We start from the raw sequence: 18778 nt of genomic DNA on the forward strand, positions 1-18778 counted from the left end.
TGCTCTCAAGCTGCCACTGCTGCAAGGAGACCCCCTCGCCCCGTTTCTCCTAAGAGTTTATAGCATTAGCTATGACATTTATGTCTTTGATCCATTTTGAGTTAATTTTTGTATATAGCATAAGAGTCCAACTTCATTCTTTTGCATGTGGATATCCATTTTCCCAGCATCATTTGTTGAGAAGACCCTCCTTTCCCCACTGAATGGTCTTGTCACCCTTGTCTTTCGACCACTAATTTGGTTTCTGTAGCGATCATCCTCTCCCTTCAGACCATCTACTCAATTTTAAAATTCTAAAACCATGGTGTTTGGGTTTTTTTTTAATTTGTTTTTTGCCAGAGAGAATCTTTATATGTAACAATAAATCCTCTTTAAGTACTCTTCCCACACCCTACTCCCCTCCCCTGTGGTCATCTTGTCTCCTCCAGCGGTTTCATTGCGCTAGGAGATTCCCATTCTGATTATTTTGTTCTATCCTTCTTCCCAGTTACTGGGTCTCTTATGGTGTGGTTCGTTATTCTTTACCTAGTCAGCATTCACTCCAGGGTCTGCCTTTTGGAAATCCTCAACTGTGGCAATCTGGGAATGGGAGACATAGCAGTTTCTGCCCTTCTAAGTTTGTGGTATGTCAGCTGGCAATCTATCAGTCACATGGCACGGCACCAAGGGCAGGCACTTCTGCTCTTCTGTCTCTGGAGGTACAAAAGCTAGAGACTTCCCAGCCTCAGACAGTGAATTCAGCCTTTTTGTTTAGCAATCTGTAGTTCCCTGGGGGACCAGGCAGAACACCAGGTCCTTCTATTAACACTCATATAAACCAGTTGTCCTTTCTTTAGGGGATCTGCTGGTCTCCACGGATGAAGAGAGATCTCTTTCCAGGATTTTTGGTATTGTGATCTTGACACTTGTATATACTTCAGATACCACCTACCTGACCCAGCAGCTATTCTGCTCAGAAAAGGCAGATGGGTTTGGATTGAAGCTGACAGAGAAAGGCAACAGGAATGCATGCATTCAAGTCACTATTTTCTAGAGTCCCCTCCAATGTCAAAACTGTAGCAGGAGACTATTTGTCAAACAGTAGCAAAAATCTTGTGCTAAGATTTCCAATTCTTCTATTTCCAGCCATCTGTCTTCATGGAGATGTCTAACTGGCTGCTCAAACTTAACACAGCAAAGACATATAGCTCTTAATTTCCAACTTCTCAAGACTGCTCTTCCTCCAGCTTCCCCGTTCTCAGCACCACCATCCATCCACGTGGGCGCTCAAGCCAAAATTCAAGGAGTTACTCTTGATTCTTTGCTTACCTTACTTTTTGCATCCCATCTGTCTCCAAGTCTTGTGGACGCTACCTATGAAAGATACCCTAGAACAATCCACTTTTCTTCCTCCCCACTGTGATAATCCTAGTGCATGGGATCTTATCTTTCATATGAGTTTCGCTCATAGCTTCCTAATAGATCTGGTCTTGAGAGAGTGGCCAGAGAGACATTTTCCAGTAAAAATAAAGTTCAAACATTATAGAAATGTCAGAAGTATTGTAAAAGAACTTATAAAATCCCGAATCAGTTGAGAGTAAGTTGTCAGTGTGATTCTCCATGCCGATCTCACACTTCACTGTGTATTTCTCTGTCACAAGGACATTCTCCTTCATACTCACGAGGCAACACAAAATCAGGAAATTAGTATTGACGCGATTACCATCTAATCCTCAGGCTCCATTCCATCTTCTCCAATTGTCCTGATCACATTCTTCATAGCTAAAGGCCAGTGCAGAATCATGCACTGCGTTTAGTCATGTCTCTTAGTCTCTCTTCAGTCTAGAGCAGTCCCCAGTCTTTCTTGATTTTCTTGACCTTGACATTTGTAAAATATCCCTTAGTTTGCTTTTGTTTGAGGTTTCTTCATGACTAGATGACATCAGGAATGTCGGCAAAGTGATGCTGAATTCTCACTGGATCCTACGAGATGGCACGACTTCACCTCGTCCCGTTAGCGACGCTCACTTTGAGCACGTCAGTGTGGTGTCTGCTAAGCTTCTGTACTGTCAAATTACTCAAAGTATTTTGTATTTGTTGGTCACTTTTTGTATATTAGTCCTTTGTATTTTGTGGGGAGGTACTAGGAAACTGTAAATATCTCAGTTCTTTTCAAATTTTTAATTTATATGGGCATGCACTTGGGGGTTTCCTATTTTGTTAAATTTTACTGAATAAATTTCCTGAATTTTATTCAGTTCATTGGGTTATACTTTGTTTACTATCATTGTCGATTTCGATGCTCAAACTGTCCCCTGTTGAAACAGAGGGAGTCTGTTCTAGTTGGCCAGTGGGTCCTTCTAACATGTCCCTATCATTCTTTGAGCCTATCCTTACTGTCTGGTACAATATGATATTCCAGGATTATTTTGTACTTTTTCTAATTCAGCCCTAGAATCTACTCCTCTTCCTCATTCTCTTTTAGTGGAAAATGGTATTTAAAAGCCAAGATTTGGGGGTGCTTGTTGTTGGGGTATTGCTGTTCTCAGGTCCTCTCAATGAAAAGAACTAGGGGATGTATGTATGTTATGGACATACATGTATATCTATAACATACATTTATACCACACATATACATGCATTTACACTGATATTTACTTCTACATCTCTGTATTGAAAACCACTGAGTTCACAGTGCCACATCTAATCTAATTCTGGTCCAACACCAGAGTTCATTCTATTTTGCTTTCCTTTCATATTTGTAGCGCTCTTTTCTTACAGTGAGAAACATGGCTTCAGGGGCTCCCGGGAGCTCAGTTGGTTAAGCACCTGCCTTTGGCTCAGGTCATGATCCTGGAGGCCTGGGATCGAACCCCGCGTTGGGCTCCCTGCTCGGTGGGGAGCCTGCTTCTCCCTCTCCCTCTGCCTCTGCTCATGCTTTCTCAAATAAATAAATAAAATCTTAAAAAAAAAAAAAGAACGAGAAATGTGGCTTCTATTTTCCTTATATTTCTTGGACCAATCCCTTTGTATGTAACCAATCTCCCATCTTTGCCCCCAGTCCTTCCCCATGCAGGTGCCTACTTCTCCTGCTTCAGCTCTGACTCCCCATTCTGAGCCACCTGCATGCTGCCCCCTCCCACACAGGTGGATATCCTCTTTGCCTGCCTGGGATCCTACTATCATGCTGGAGAGGCCGCCTGCACGACATGCTCTTCATCTGCTTGGGCTCTGGCTCCTGACTCTGCATCAGCCCTTTTGTAGGACACCACCCTCACAACACTTGGGCTCTGAGACCCTTCCCCACCCCCACCACCTTGCCACAGGGTGGATGCCTACACCTTGCTCTACCAACTTACTGGCTTTAGGACTAGATTGCTAGGGAAGGGGAGAAGAAGAGAATGATTTGTAGGGGCGCCTGGGTGGCACAGCGGTTAAGCGTCTGCCTTCGGCTCAGGGCGTGATCCCGGCGTTACGGGATCGGGCCCCACATCAGGCTCCTCCGGTATGAGCCTGCTTCTTCCTCTCCCACTCCCCCTGCTTGTGTTCCCTCTCTCGCTGGCTGTCTCTATCTCTGTCAAATAAATAAATAAAATCTTAAAAAAAAAAAAAAAAGAGAATGATTTGTAAAAAATGTGCAGCTTCTTGGGGCGCCTGGGTGGCTCAGTCGTTAAGCGTCTGCCTTTGATTCAGGGCGTGATCCCACAGTCCTGGGATCAAGCCCCACATCGGGCTCCCTGCTCTGCTGGGAGCCTGCTTCTTCCTCTCCCACTCCCCCTGCTTGTGTTCCCTCTCTCGCTGCCTCTCTCTAATAAATAAAATCTTAAAAAAAAAAAAAAAATCCACGCAGCTTCTTTGCTCAAAATTCTCTAATGGTTTCCCATCACACTTAAAATCCAAACAACCTACCCTGGGGCTTTAAAAGTCTACATGGGATGTGAGGGCGATCTGGCTGCGACATCTGTCACCCCATTGATTGCCAGGGTTGATTCGGCTGATCTGGCTGGCTAGGCGGGTGTCCACCCTTCCTCCCTCACTGCTCCATGTGCGTCCCTCCCGAAGTTGCGCGCTCGGTCAAAGAGGACGACCTTCCCCAATAGAGGAGGACCGTTCTTCGGTCAAGGTATACGAGCAGCTGCGCTCCCCTGCTAGAACCTCCAAAAAACAAGCTCTCAAAAGTCTACACGATGTGATCTCTGTCCACCTCTCAAATCTCATTCTGTACCATTCTCCCCCTTCCGCACCCTGCTCTGGGCTCATGGGCCTTGAACTGTTTCCTTGAATATCCAAGCTCATTCCTACCCTATAGACTTGGTACTAGCTTCCCTTTGCTTGCATCCCTGATCTCCAATCGAAGTAACTATTCAGCTCCTCTCTCCGATCACCCCATTTGAGTTATATTTACACAGCAGTTGCTCTTATCTGATATTTTCTTGTTTACTTATTTCTCTCTGTCCACTAAAACCTAAGTAAGTTCCATGAGATTTGGTCCCTACTTAGTGCTGTATCTCCAGCCTCTGGTGAATGACTGCAGCCGTGAAGAGCAAGGATCTATGAGAGCCACCTCCTGGGAGGCAAGTGGTGACACTGAGCAGTCCCTGTGCACTTTCTCATCAGGGCAGTGCTGAATGCTGCCTACCTCCTTTAACTCTGTGACCCATATGCAGCCACCACTCATACAGCCTCTCCTGCCAATGGAATCACTGTCATGGGTCACACCCCCATTACCTGTGTCAGAGCTTGGATACTCGTGTTGATGTCACCACTGGCTACTTGGGAGATAATGAAATTGATTGTGGAGGCTGTATTACTGTGCATGTCATCGAAGTGTGGAGAAACAGCCCGGACTCTAGAGAGCAGAGCAAAGGGAAAAAATTCAATCTTTGTTACAAGACATCCAGTGAATTGGAATTATGCAGTTCTCCACCAGCTCCAGATCTCAGTAAAGAACTGTCACCAGCCATACAGTAATCAGTTCTAAAAAGTTCTGACTGCACAGAAAGCTCTTTTCACGTATGCACTCTCATGAGCATGCACTGCTGACACTTATATGAAAGAGATTAACTTACTTGGGTTCGGGAATAAGGACCGGTTCAAAAATGTCATCCAGTTTGTGCTGAACAAGCTCTGGCATTTCACATCGAACTGTACCATTGTCATTCTCAATCTCATCTAGATCCAGCTGGAATTCTCGGCGCACCATCTGGGCTGCCTCAGGATGCCCACTCATGCTTCGGGCTTGGCTAAGGGAAGCAAAAGAAGGCTCTTGAACTAAAGAGACTTCTGAACCAAAGAGCAAGAGTTGCACTGCCAGGTTCCCCAAAGCTTCCAGACAGATGTTCAACTTCTGGTTTCAGACCCCCTGAATGATTTAAGTCCTTGAGTCTAAGCAAGCGCCTTCAATGGGCAACAACACTGGTTCACGGACACCCTTACAGAGGATCATTTTAACTTCTATTTACAGTACCTTCCAAATTATAAGTATTCTCTCTAGTTCACTAAATCCAACAAACCTTGCACTGCTATTCCAGATGGGGAAGAAAATAATTAATAAAAATATACTGACTCAAAGCTCTCTACTTGGGCAAAAATTTAAGAAAAAAATAGACTGGCTGGTTCTCTCCTGCCAAATTAACCAGGGTTTAAGGTTTTCTAATCATAAGCATTCTTCCATGCAGTATTCGGTACATTTTAGACTTTGAGGGACAGTCAGTCACCTCTTTTTAGGAATATTCACTCTTGACAGGTCACGGCCAGCATTACATCTAAGCAATAGTCATCTAAAGTTTCCAAATTCAAATTGGTTAATATTAGAGATTGGACATAGTCCCGAATAGAGCTGTCTTGCTCAGAAGGCAGTATTTTGAGTCCCTATGCCAATTCTGGGTTGCATGCATTTCACTTATTAGCTTTATCTGAAGAACAGGAACCTGAGCATGGCCAGGAATAACACAAGGACAAAGGTGAACCAATAATTTCGCCACATGACATTGAGTGGCCACCTCTGCTAGCCAGTGGACTTCTGGGGAAGACTTGATTCGTGGGATACTGATGGATACCCTCTAACCTGTTTAGAGTTATGAACTCTAAACCAATCACCCTCCAGAGGGGATGAATCCAAGTCAGAAGTTAGAAAGATATAAGGGCCCTGCTAATGAGAAATTAGCAGGCAGTACTTACATCCTATAAGTGCGATACATAATTCTGTCCACGGAAAAGCAGTGAAAGAAGGCACAAGACTATTTAGAAGTGGTTTTGAGACAAAGACAAAGACAATGAAGACTGAAGGATTAAACACTGGCTACAAGACATTTCCCCAGACACTCTGGCATGCATGGTAATGGCTACAGGAACTCAAGACTATGTTACAGGATCAGCATTAAGCACACGAGGCAAAGACCACTGAGATGTTCTTAGACAACCGTCTCCATCTACATACTTGAGTTTGGAGGACATGTCCTCGGCTGGTCCCTTGCGCTGCATGCTGGCGTTGGAGTTTACGCTCTGCGTGCGCGGAGGTTTCTCCTCCACCTGTTTCACTGGGGCAGCCGAAGGCCTCTTTGCTGAACGCTTAATCCTCTCCTCGAGCATGCTCATATCCTTTTCAGAGAGCTGTAAAGACAGGCCGCGAGGAATTTATTCGCATGCCCCTCTACCACAGTATGAGGAGAATTAAAAACCTAACTGGAAGACTCAAAAGTCAATATCCGTTGACATACTGAAGCAAGCAGAACCTACTATGTGGGCTAAGTTTATTTTCAAAACACTAGCTACATTTAAAATCAACTATTGTTAAAACCTGCTATGGTAAGAGAATCTATGAAAGGAGGCAAGGATACAAAAGGAAAGACTATTAGTAACTACAAATGAAAAGGTCGAAGATTAAATGACGCTTCCTCATGTTTACTGTGTCAGCACTAACTATGTGAGCAAAAGGCAAAGAGCTTCCCTGTTGATCATCTGTAAAATTCCCATCTGCTTTATCTCCTTCACTGACCTGTAGTGAGGATGTAAACAGACTATCCCGGTAAAAATGTATAAAACTGCGTAAATACATGTAATACTCAGAGGTCACTGGAGTGAAGGACTGAGGTGCAACCACGAGTGGCCAGCTCAAAGTCAGCATCAGAAGCATCACCCGTGGGTCTGCAGAGTGTGGCTCGTGGCTCTTCTCATCTGACAGGTACCAGAACCTACGTTATATACGTGAGTACTTGGTCGCTAAAAACTAAATGCACTAAAAATTATAGAGCAGCTTTCTAGGCAGAATATAAATCCCAGACTAGCTCAGGATATGATTCAAAAACAGCTCTTGTTTCTAAAGCAAACCATATGAGTAGAAGGTGCAGAAAAGAAAATCTGGTTTTCAGTAAGACATAGCATAAATGTCCTACAACAATCAGATCCCTCAAGGCTTCATCTGGACTCTAGAACACACCGATGGGTTGAGTTTATTTAAAAAAGTGGTAAAAACTTAGCTAGAGTTGCGATGGTATGAAAGCTGACTCCTAACAATTCACAACATGCTGAAAATGTCCAGAGAAAAGTCACTCACAGTTCCAATGAGTTTGAACACCTGATCCCCGTGTACGTTGTACACGGTGACGATGGTATTGAGGGCAGCGTTGCGCACAGCGTTGTCGCGGTCTCCTATGTGAATCGCTATCTCCTTTAAGGCTTTCCCTGGGGTTGGTTGGCAAACATTCATGCCGTAGGACTCGACCAGACACCCCAGTTCTTCCAGGCACTCTGATGGGGGAGAAAGGTTAGTGAGACCCAACACGCATTCGGCTTAGAGACCTATCTTTACTAGATACATTTTCCTTGACCTACACGAAGGACAAAACTCTTATTCTGGCTCTAACTAGAATTTTTCCTTGTTTACAGCCTTCTGATAAAACACACCAACAAATAATAGTGTTACAGCAAGTGCTCCTGGAAGAAAGGGATGCCTGTGAGTCAGATGGCCCCTGTGCACTTGATTTTGTCACCAGGGTGGTACTGAGTGGTGCCCGTATCACCGATACTGTGCCCCACCAGAGTGCAACTCATCACTCTCACAGTTCACATCGGAAGCTTGGACTCGACACACAGACACTGAAGAAATGTCCTCGGTTCATCTACAGACTATTTCGTTTAGAGGTCACTGTGGCACAGACTCGCGCCTCAGGTTCAACTGTCGCCTCACCTGCTCTTTGCTTAGAGTTTTTGGATTTGGTCCCTTCCATGATGAAGGGGAACATCTTGCTGGCTGGGTAGACAAGGCACATCCGGTTCAGGATGGCACGGACATCTTTACGAATGACATCTTTTGGTTCTCCAACCTAGTCGACAAGGAAAATAACAACTGAGGCAGCTCCTGAGTGGCAAAGGGTCCTCCCATGCGTCACACATCTTGCAAGAACGAGGGCACGGGAATGAGCGGTGGAAGGTATCATCACAGAATAACCGGAAAAGGGAGAGGGAATAAAGGATGGGAACTGAGGTCAGCTGGCAGCTTGGGCAGTGTTCTAGAGTGAGAACAATGCACTACCTTGAGGATGAGATAGGGGATGAAGGAAGATGCTTCATTCTCAGTCAGATGATATTCCTCCTCACTTAGCAGGGTGAAGAGCAATTTTAAATATTCTAGGGCTTTCATCAGGACGCTTGTATTGGTGTCAAAAAACCGCAGGGTAAGCCACTTTAAGATAAGATCCAGGCAACCAATAACGCCCTCTTTTTCACTCTCCAAGTGCTTAAAATAAAAGACAAGTAAGACTGTATAAAAATTTAAGTTCTCTTAGGTAAGTACATTATAGATTTTACTAGAGTCCAAGAAGAAAATCGATTTTTAAGATTCTACTTAAGACCTAAAATTATGACAGTCATTTATTCTATCAAATAATACAACAGCTCTAAAGCCAAAGGACATGGTGTATTCTAGTTCCTTCTCAAGTCACATTAACTTCTGGTTATTTCACAAGGTTCAGTATTTTCATGGATCTGAGCTATGCGTGTATTTATCTACCGCAAACCTACATCAACCATGACAGCAAGGGCTTTGTTATGATGCTGAAAGTCTGAGTGAAACATCTCATCTTGTAACCACTTAGCCACACAGCTAGACATCTGAGTCTTTAGTTGCTCAATGTATTCATCCCGTGGAGTAGTAAAATTCCACTTCAGCACCTGAAAAGCAACAGTGAAAAGGGACTATAAGATGTTCAACTGAAATAAGGCAGAGAATTCTATTTAAAGCAGCTGCAGACATCAATGTAATAGGATATTTTAAAATCCGACAAGATTAATTTGTAATTAAATATGAATGCAAAAGGCATTATCAAGCAGTCATACTTCTGGAAGCTTAATTCTTAACATCTTCTACGAATAGAATATTCAGCAATTCTCACTAGAAAAATCAATGCTCTATTATTGTATAACATGGTGTATGTTACTGGTACATAAAGGGAAAATTTGTAATATCTATCAAAATTAAATATGTGCATACATTCTAGTAGGAGTTTAATAAAGATATATTTGCATATGTGCACAAGTACCTATATTCAAAGAGGCTTACGACAGAATAGTTTATAATAGCAAATGACTAGAAGCAACCTAAATGTTTATGTTGTGGGTTGGGGATAAAGAAAGGTACACACCATGATGTACCGATAAAGAGAATGAATGGATATATGCATGCAGTTATGTAATGACCTTTAGGGTATTTCAAACATCATTAAAGAAAAAAAGCAAAATACAGAACAAAGAGTACAGCATGTTCCCCTGTGTGTAAAAAGCGCTCTAGATTTATACATATGACTGTATGGTATGAAATATTCATACGTCTGAAGCAATACATAAAAACATCGGTAATAATATCTTCCCTGTGGGGGGAGACTAGAGGGAGACATGCTTTTAATACTATACTCTGCACTTTTCACACTGCTTCAATTGTTTTTTAAAACAATGTATATATTTTGACAAAAAAATTTAACTGCCTAATAATACCAAAAGAACATAAAAAGAGAAATGCTGACTTAGACAGATACAGTCACCAGATCCATCTTTTGAGGTATCAGGTACAAGAAGGATTAAATAAGTAGCCCACTACAGATGTGTAATTGATAAAAATCAGTGAATATTTTCCATTTTTTGATTATAAACAAACTTCTGTTTCTTTCCATTTGGAGGAAGAATAGGCAATAGCTCCATCCTATAGTTCCTTTGTAGGAACTAATGTTCCCTTAAACCTGAGAGAAAAAAAGCTATAATTTATAAGCAAAAGATTCAGTTCATTATTAGGTATTTCACAATGAAATGAATTCCAGACAGTAAAATTATTCTTGATTACAAAACAAAACAAGAAAACAAAAAACTCCTGAGGGTTCTTGTCCCTTCCTTACCTTTAATCCTTTTTCATCTTTCATTCTTTGCTCTTTTCCATTTGGAACAACAATGAAAATAGGACCAGATTTGTCTTCATCCTCCTTTAAGCTGGTTTTGCTGGGCACTTTCTTTCCTTGTGCGCTCTACAGCCGAGGTTCAGGGAACACTGGTTAGCTAGGCTACTAGCCCTTGGGAATGTGATGTTATTGCCCAGTAAGTGGGCTCTCTATAAAACAAACACTCTCAATATTACATTCCCCATGAAAGAAACAGATGAGCCACAGAATCTTGCACATACTATCTTTCTGTACATTTCCAGAAATAGACTCTATGCCCAACATGGGGCTTTAACTCATGACCCTGAGATTAAGGCCTCAGCTGAGATCAAGAGTCAGATGCTAAACCAATTAGGCCACCCAGTCACCCCACCAGAATTTTTTTAGAGAGGGAGTGTGAGCTGGTGTGGAGGTGGTGTGGAGAGAGAGAGCGAGAGAGGGAGAGACAGAAACTTTAAAGCAGGCTCCGCGCTTTGAGCACAGAGCCCAACCAAGGCTCGATCTCACACCAAGACCACAACCTGAGCCGAAATCAAGAGTCAGATGCCCAACTGACTGAACCACCCAGGAGCCCCCAGAAATGTTTTTAAAAATACATTCTCAAGTAACTGTGGGTTACTTGGACTGGCATGTAATGTAGTTGGAAAAACTCTATTATTTATCATTGGTCTGGGACATAGACTCTTTACTGGATAGCTCTTTTCTTTTCTTTTTAAAGATTTTATTTATTTGACAGAGAGGGAGGGAGAGAGAGAGAGGGCACAAACAGGGGGAGTAGCAGACAGAGGGAGAGGGAGAAACAGGCTCCCTGGTGAGCAGAGAGCCTGACATGGGGCTCGATCCCAGGACCCTGGGATCATGACCTGAGCCAAAGGCAGCCGCTTAACCGACTGAGCCACCCAGGCGCCCCTGGACAGCTCCTTTCTTTCTTGAAATCTTCAACACCATTTACAGCTTTCCATATTCATGACATTTTGAATGGCGTTTACACATGTCTTAGTCAAGAAAGCTTTTCTGTTTCTCTGAATATAAAATGTATCGCTATCACATGATAGCCAATCTGTTTCTAGAGACACTTGTAGAAACATTTTAAATAATTATAAGAGTGGTTTTGAAAAATAATCCAAGATTCTGAATCTTTGTATCAGACGGAAAGAAAACAGTGAACACTCAGAATATGTATTTAAAGTAATATTTGAATTTCAAAACTGGAACCATTATTAATTATTAATATAAATGTAGCAAGAGTCCATTATTTCTAGTAGGCCAGAGTTTCTTTCTAGTTCAAACACTTAAGTCATTCAGTTAAAACAAATATGAGATCATTTATGTGAAACTGCTTTGTAAACTGCAAAAGACTGGGGAAAAAAACTACAGCATTAAGAACAGAGTCAAAAATACTTCAAAGCACTTGTGATCAAAATACTAAAATAAGCACTTGTTAAATTTGGGATGAGGACAGTGGGGAGGACAGGAAAAGAACAGCTTCACCGGACAGTTTAGAAGATAATTATCTATTTAAATTAACTCACTGTGTTAAAGGACCAGGCATAGGGAAGGAAACAAATAACAAATATTCAAACGAATGGCCAGAGTGCCCATTTTATGTGAGCATATAATAATAAATGTACTGGGGCACCTGGTGGCTCAATCAGTTGAGTGTCCGACTCTTGGTCGTGATTTCATGGGCCATGAGATAGAGCCCTGCGCCGGGACTCTGCGCTCAGCAGGGAGTCTGCTTAAGGGTTTGCTCCCTCTGCCCCTCCCCTGGTTTGGGCTTGCTCCCTCTCTCTCTCTCTCTCAAATAAATAAATAAATCTTAAAAAAAAAAAAAAGAGTAATGTTCTTTCATACATAATATGATCTTTCCTAATAGAATGACTCGGTGTATAAAACACACTGAAAAGCAATTCTACATCTAAGTATGCACAGTTAACATACCTTTGCTTTAGAGGAAACTCCTAGAGCTTTGGCCTTCTTCGGATCAGGCTTGGTTTCTACAGTGCTGGAAACAGAATCTTCAACAGGTGCTTTGAGAAAAAAAGGCATCTACTATAAATATAAACTCTAACTAATATCACTTTATTCTGAGCAGGTTAAATATATATTGATGAGAAAGCCTACAGTTTTAAATGTGTCAATTTAGAAAGTATTTTCAATTAGATTTTTTTCCTAATCTTTTTTTCCTGCTTGAATTCCTTTTTAAGTATAACCCTAAGAAAATAACTCAATAAATCTACATATACTTTGCCAATAGTTAAGTTGAAGTTTTAAAACTATTTTCTACGTAACAGTTAAAAAAACCTTTTTCGGGGCGCCTGGGTGGCACAGTCGTTAAGCGTCTGCCCTCCGCTCAGGGTGCGATCCCGGTGTTCTGGGATCGAGCCCCACATCAGGCTCCTCCACTGGGAGCCTGCTTCTTCCTCTCCCACTCCCCCTGCTTGTGTTTCCTCTCTCGCTGGCTGTCTCTCGCTGTCTAATAAATAAATAAATAAATAAATCTTTAAACAAACAAACAAACAAACAAACTTTTTTTCCTAGATTGATACTTCCTTAAGGGTAGAGTCTGTCATCTTTGGTACTCAGTATTTACCATGTAGCAAGATCCCAACAGATGTTGTAAGTGAATATACTTTGATACCAATAGTTTTACACATGTACAATTTCTAACTCTATAGCATGAACAGTTTCTATCCCACTAAAGAGAATAATATTTTATTTAAGTAGTAAGTCTAGAGAAGAAGTGGTTACAGACTAGAGTATTATTTATAAATGATGGAATTGTACCATTAGGGTGATGAAATCAAGAGTCCTCTCTAAAAGATTTGTAAATATTAGAATGAATCAGCAAACGGGCACTGCAGTAGAAGAACTCATTTGGGAATGAGGAAGAGGAATTCTATGCTGGTTTAGGCACTGACAGGCTGTCCTCGTGCCAGTCAATTAATCTTTTGGGTTTCCTCATCTCTTAATAAAGGGAATTAGACTAGATGGTCCCAGTTCCCCCTCTAACTATTATATCCAATAGCAGAAAACATATGGAAACCTTAAAAATAGGATGGAACACACTTCCTGGAGTATTTCAATGTGCTATTCCGAAACCACTTTTTGAAACTGGAAACCAAATTAAGCATCTTCATACCTTCAGCACAATTCCTAGCATAAAACCTGACAAATGTTTGTGGTAGAAGGGTAAAGAGGGAGGGAGGGAAGGAAGGAAGGCGGGAGGGCCTAGGATCTAAGCTGTTTGGAAATATGGTAAGAAATGAAGGCTTGATTTCTTCTTAGAGTTCCCCTGGGCTACTTCCTTCTCCCTTAACCCTCTCAAAATAGAGTTACCTGAAGCTGGCTGGAATTTGGCTGGAGCTGACCCTCCCACTGGTTTGGAAGTTGCTTTAGCAGACGCAGCAGGCTTGGCTGGCATGTTTGCTTTGGCTTTCTCTAGCATGGCCAATACCTGATCTTTAGAAGTTGGCTAAGGAGACAACATAATAGGAGAAGTGAGAGGCCACATACATGGTACACTCATACTATGCTTACTAACAGAGCTGCTGTCAAACACATCACTGAGCTCCCAGTTTTGAAATACCTATGAAGTAAGGGAGGTGGCACACAGTGCAAGAGAAGTAACACACATTATGAAGTCATACTAAATTAGCTACCATTCTAGAAGGTCACAATTTTCGCCCCTGCAGAGTCAGGTTCTTGGGAGTTCAACATATTTTTGCTCTCGTTGGGATTTCAAGTGAAACTCCTAGGAGATAATATGATCTCTTGCCTATATATACTCATGTTCAATATTTTTCTAATGGCTTTTAACAGCAGCAACCACAAGAAGTTGTACCTTTAGTTTCCCGGTAGCCTTGGCCATTTTCTCATACCCCAGATGCATCATGAAGAACGGCAAGGCATCCTGGGCCTTCTTCCGCACATCTCCATTGCGATCCTCCAGGCACGAGTAGAGATGAGGAACACAAAGGATAAGGTCTGTGGGGGTGGAACGAAGAGTCGGTAGTTTCTCAGCCAGCCAGCCCAGAAGCTGCCAAAAGAAATAAAGACCGGTTACACACTTCAAGTGGAAAGTTATTACTTATGGTCTTAAGCTTAATGATTACATTAGTACCAAACACTGAATTAGTTACTATAACTTTCCAATATAAAATCAGTACTTTTCACTGCTCAAGAACAATGCTATATATAAATGATATATGCAAAGACGACAATTTTCTTTAAGATAAGGACATGGTTCTTTGGACCACACTTGGGCATTAAACTATAAAGCTTTAATAGTTCTTAATGCATTTTACAGATGAAAACCTTTCACTTATCTTTTAAAAAAAAATTCTAAGAATTACTCAGCTAGAGAAGATGCAGAACATTTATTTGATCAGGAGAGGACAAGTTCTACCAGGACTTCTGTTTTCAGCCTTATATCGACAGTTTTTCTCTATTCCTCCCAAATAATTCATATCTGTATTTATTTTTTAATTCAAGTTTTCACTGAGACAATTGTAGTCACATGGAGTTATAGGAAATAGAAATCCCATGCACTCAGTTTCCTCTAACAGTATAGCACCTTATAAAATTACACTCTAGTATCACAACCAGGATACTGACTTTGATACAATCCACTGATCCTGTTTACACTGCCCAGCTTTGCTGTTCTCATTTGTGTCTGTGTGTATATTTAGTTCTACGATTTTATCACACATACATTACTACATCTGACACCAGTCAAGATTTTAAACAGTTCCGCTGCAAGGATCCTTCATGTTGCCTCCTCTATAACCACAGGCATCTCCCTTCTCCCACTCCAATCCCTGGTAACTACTAATCTGTTCTCCATTTCTAAAATCTTGTCATTTCAAACATATTCCACAAATGGAATCATATGGTATGTAATTGTTTGGAGCTGGGTTTTGCCAGTCAACATAATTCCTTGGAGATTTATCTCAACTGTTGCTCGTATCAGTGACTCTTTTATTGCTAAATAGTATTACCGTATGGACATACAACAGTTGGTTTAACCCTGCACCTGTTGAAGGATATCTAGGCTGTTTCCTAGTTTTTTATTATCATGAATGAAGCTGCTATGAACATTTGTGTACAGATTTTTATGTAGACATAAATTTTCAGTTTTATGGAATAAATACACAAGATCACAATTGTTGGGTCATATAGTAACTATACATTCAGTTTTGGGATTTTTTAAAAAAAAGATTTATTTTTTGAAAGAGAGAGAGGGCAAGCACATGTGGGCGTGGGGTGAAGCAGAGAGGCAGGGAGAGAGAGAGAGAGAATCCCAACTAGACTCCCCATTGAGCCCGGAGCCCAATACAGAGTTCAATCTCATGTCCCTGAGATCATGACCTGAGCTGAAATCAAGATTTGGGACACTTGAGGGGAGAGTTAAGATGGCAGAGGAGTAGGAGACAACTTTTTCAGCCGGTCCCCCGAGTCGAGCTGGATAGGTACCAGACAAGTCTGAACATCCACGGAACCAGCCTGAGACACAGGAAGATACATCTGGATCTCTACAAATGAACATCTCCAGCGCTGAGTATTGAGGTACGAAGCGGGGAGCCATGAAACCGCGCACAGATATCGGAAGATAAACGGAAGGGGGAGGGAGCCGCCGCGTTCGGGCGCCGGGAAGCGGTAGCCACCTGCACGGGGGAGCGGGCGGACTCGCGGACCGGCACCCCGAGACAGTAGACTAAGAATGTGAGCCGGGAGCCCGCGCCACGAGACTTCTCACGGAACTCCGGACCCGGTGTGCTCACCGGAAACAGACTGAGACCGGGAGCTTCTGGAGCGCGCGGGGGCAGCTGGTGGTTGGCGGCGTTAGAAACACAAAGGACAGAGACGGGCCGGCCCTGGAAGTGAGGGCTGGGACGCCGGGTGTGGGGCGCACATCCCGGGACGCTGCAGGATTGGGCAGCACCAACAGTAACAGAGTTAAAGTGGCCAGAACATCAGTGGAGAACAGGCCGCAATCCCTCTGTTCTGTGACAGAGGCTGAAATTCGGCCACTGCTGCTCTGACTCTCAGAAGAGGCACAGCAAACTGCCAGGGAAAGCCGCCAGAGAACAAAAGCCTGGAAATACCGGCTCAGGGAGTGCCCATCCCCATCCCCCCTCGCAGGGGACACGGAGACTCTACCCAAACAGGGCTGCCTGAGTATCGGCGCGGCAGGCCCCTCCCCCAGAACACAGAAGGCAGGCTGAAAAATCAAGAAGCCCACAACCCGGGCGCCTGGGTGGCGCCGTCATTGAGCGCCTGTCTTCGGCTTAGGGCGTGATCCCGGCTTTCCGGAAAGGAGTCCCTCATCGGGCTCCTCCGCTGGGAGCCTGCTTCTTCCTCTCCCACTCCCCTGCTTGTGTTCCCTCTCTCGCTGGCTGTCTCTCTGCCACATAAATAAAATCTTTAAAGAAGAAGCCCACATCCCTAAGATCCCTATAAAACAAGGGCGTACGGCCTGGGTCCCGGTCAATAATTTGGGCTCTGGACAACCCCGCAACCTCTCCTCATCAGAATGTCGAGAAGGAGAAGTCCCCCCCAGCAAAGAAAAGACAATGAGTCTGTGGCCTCTGCCACAGAACTAATGGATATGGATGTAACCAAATTATCAGAAATGGAATTCAGAGTAACAATGGTCAAGATGATGTGCAGACTTGAAAAAAGTATTAACGAAAATGTTAATGAGAATATAGAATCTCTAAGGGCGGAAATGAGAGCGAATCTGGCAGAAATTAAAAATTCTATGAGCCAAATGCAGTCAAAACTAGAGGCTCTGACGGCCAGGATCACTGAGGCAGACAAATGTATTAGCGAATTGGAGGATGGGTTAGTAGAAGAAAAAACGAAAATAGAAGCTGGACTTAAAAAAATCCACGCCCACAAATGTAGGTTACAGGAGATTACTGACTCAATGAAACGATCCAATGTCAGAATCATCGGCATCCCCGAGGGGGTGGAGAAAAACAGAGGTCTAGAAGAGATATTTGAACAAATTGTAGCTGAAAACTTCCCTAATCTAGTGAGGAAAACAAACATTCGTGTCCAAGAGGCAGAGAGGACCCCTCCCAAGCTCAACCATGACAAACCTACGCCACGTCACGTAATAGTGCATTTCGCAAATGTTAGATCCAAGGATACAGTATTGAAAGTGGCCAGGGCAAAGAAATTTCTCATGTACCAAGGCAAAGGTATCAGAATTACGTCAGACCTGTCTACACAGACCTGGAATGAGAGAATGGGCTAGGGGGCATTTTTAAAGTTCTTTCAGAGAAAAACATGCAGCCAAGTATCCTTTATCCAGCAAGGCTGTCATTCAGAATTGATGGAGAAATAAAAACCTTCCAGAATCGCCAGTCATTAACCAATTTAGTAACCACGAAACCAGCCCTACAGGAGATATTAAAGGGGGTTCTATAAAGGTAAAAAGGCCCCAAGAGTGATACAGAACAAAAAGTCACAACCTATACAAACAAAGACTTTACTGGCAACATGGCATCATTAAAATCATCTCTCTCAATAATCACTCTCAATGTAAATGGCTTGAATGCTCCCATAATCGCCACAGGGTTGCAGATTGGATAAAAAGAAATGACCCATCCATTTGCTGTCTACAAGAGACTCATTTTGAACCCAAAGATACATTCAGACTGACAGTAAAGGGATGGAGTACCATCTTTCACGCAAATGGACCTCAAAAGAAAGCTGGGGTAGCAATTCTCATAACAGATAGATTGGATTTCAAACTAAAGACTATAGTTAGAGACGCAGAAGGGCACTATATTATTCTTAAAGGATGTATCCAACAAGTGGATATGACAATTATAAATATATATGCCCCCAACAGGGGAGCAGCAAGATACACAAGCCAACTCTTAACCAGAATAAAGAGACATATAGATAAAAATACATTAATAGTAGGGGACCTCAACACCCCACTATCAGAAATAGACAGAACACCCTGGCAAAAACTAAGCAAAGAATCAAAGGCTTTGAATGTCATACTCGATGAGTTGGACCTCATAGATATATATATAGAACACTACACCCCAGAACCAAAGAATACTCATTCTATTCTAATGCCCATGGAACATTCTCAAGAATAGACCATGCTCTGGGACACAAAACAGGTCTCAACCGATACCAAAAGACTGAAATTATCCCCTGCATATTCTCAGACCACAACGCTCTGTAATTGGAACTCAATTACAAGGAAAAATTTGGAAGAAACTCAAACACTTGGGGACTAAGAACCATCCTGCTCAGGAATGACTCAATAAACCAGGAAATCAAAAATCAATTTAAACAATTTATGGAGACCAACGAGTATGAAAACACAATGGTCCAAAACCTATGGG

General features: G+C 42.6%; 1 protein-coding gene and 1 non-coding gene across 4 annotated transcripts in view; both read right to left on the minus strand.

Moving 5' to 3' along the window:
* CKAP5 (cytoskeleton associated protein 5) overlaps positions 1-18778 on the minus strand; it is a 107880-nt gene that overhangs the window by 12823 nt on the left and 76279 nt on the right. For all 3 annotated transcript variants that reach the window (XM_026511986.4, XM_026511987.4, XM_044388977.3), the window contains exons 25-35: positions 14248-14442; positions 13743-13878; positions 12345-12433; positions 10365-10490; positions 9001-9150; positions 8513-8716; positions 8168-8303; positions 7535-7728; positions 6419-6591; positions 5049-5222; positions 4708-4828 (exon numbers count right to left, since the gene is read on the minus strand). In XM_026511986.4, coding sequence (XP_026367771.2) covers positions 4708-4828; positions 5049-5222; positions 6419-6591; positions 7535-7728; positions 8168-8303; positions 8513-8716; positions 9001-9150; positions 10365-10490; positions 12345-12433; positions 13743-13878; positions 14248-14442 — 1698 coding nt within the window. The remainder of the gene's footprint in view (positions 1-4707; positions 4829-5048; positions 5223-6418; positions 6592-7534; positions 7729-8167; positions 8304-8512; positions 8717-9000; positions 9151-10364; positions 10491-12344; positions 12434-13742; positions 13879-14247; positions 14443-18778) is intronic.
* LOC113265144 (small nucleolar RNA SNORD67) lies at positions 7933-8041 on the minus strand. Its single transcript, XR_003319935.1, has one exon. It is a non-coding gene; the product is annotated as a small nucleolar RNA SNORD67 (small nucleolar RNA).

This window comes from Ursus arctos, unplaced genomic scaffold (genome assembly GCF_023065955.2).
Source record: "Ursus arctos isolate Adak ecotype North America unplaced genomic scaffold, UrsArc2.0 scaffold_23, whole genome shotgun sequence".
Classification (NCBI taxonomy): domain Eukaryota; kingdom Metazoa; phylum Chordata; class Mammalia; order Carnivora; family Ursidae; genus Ursus; species Ursus arctos.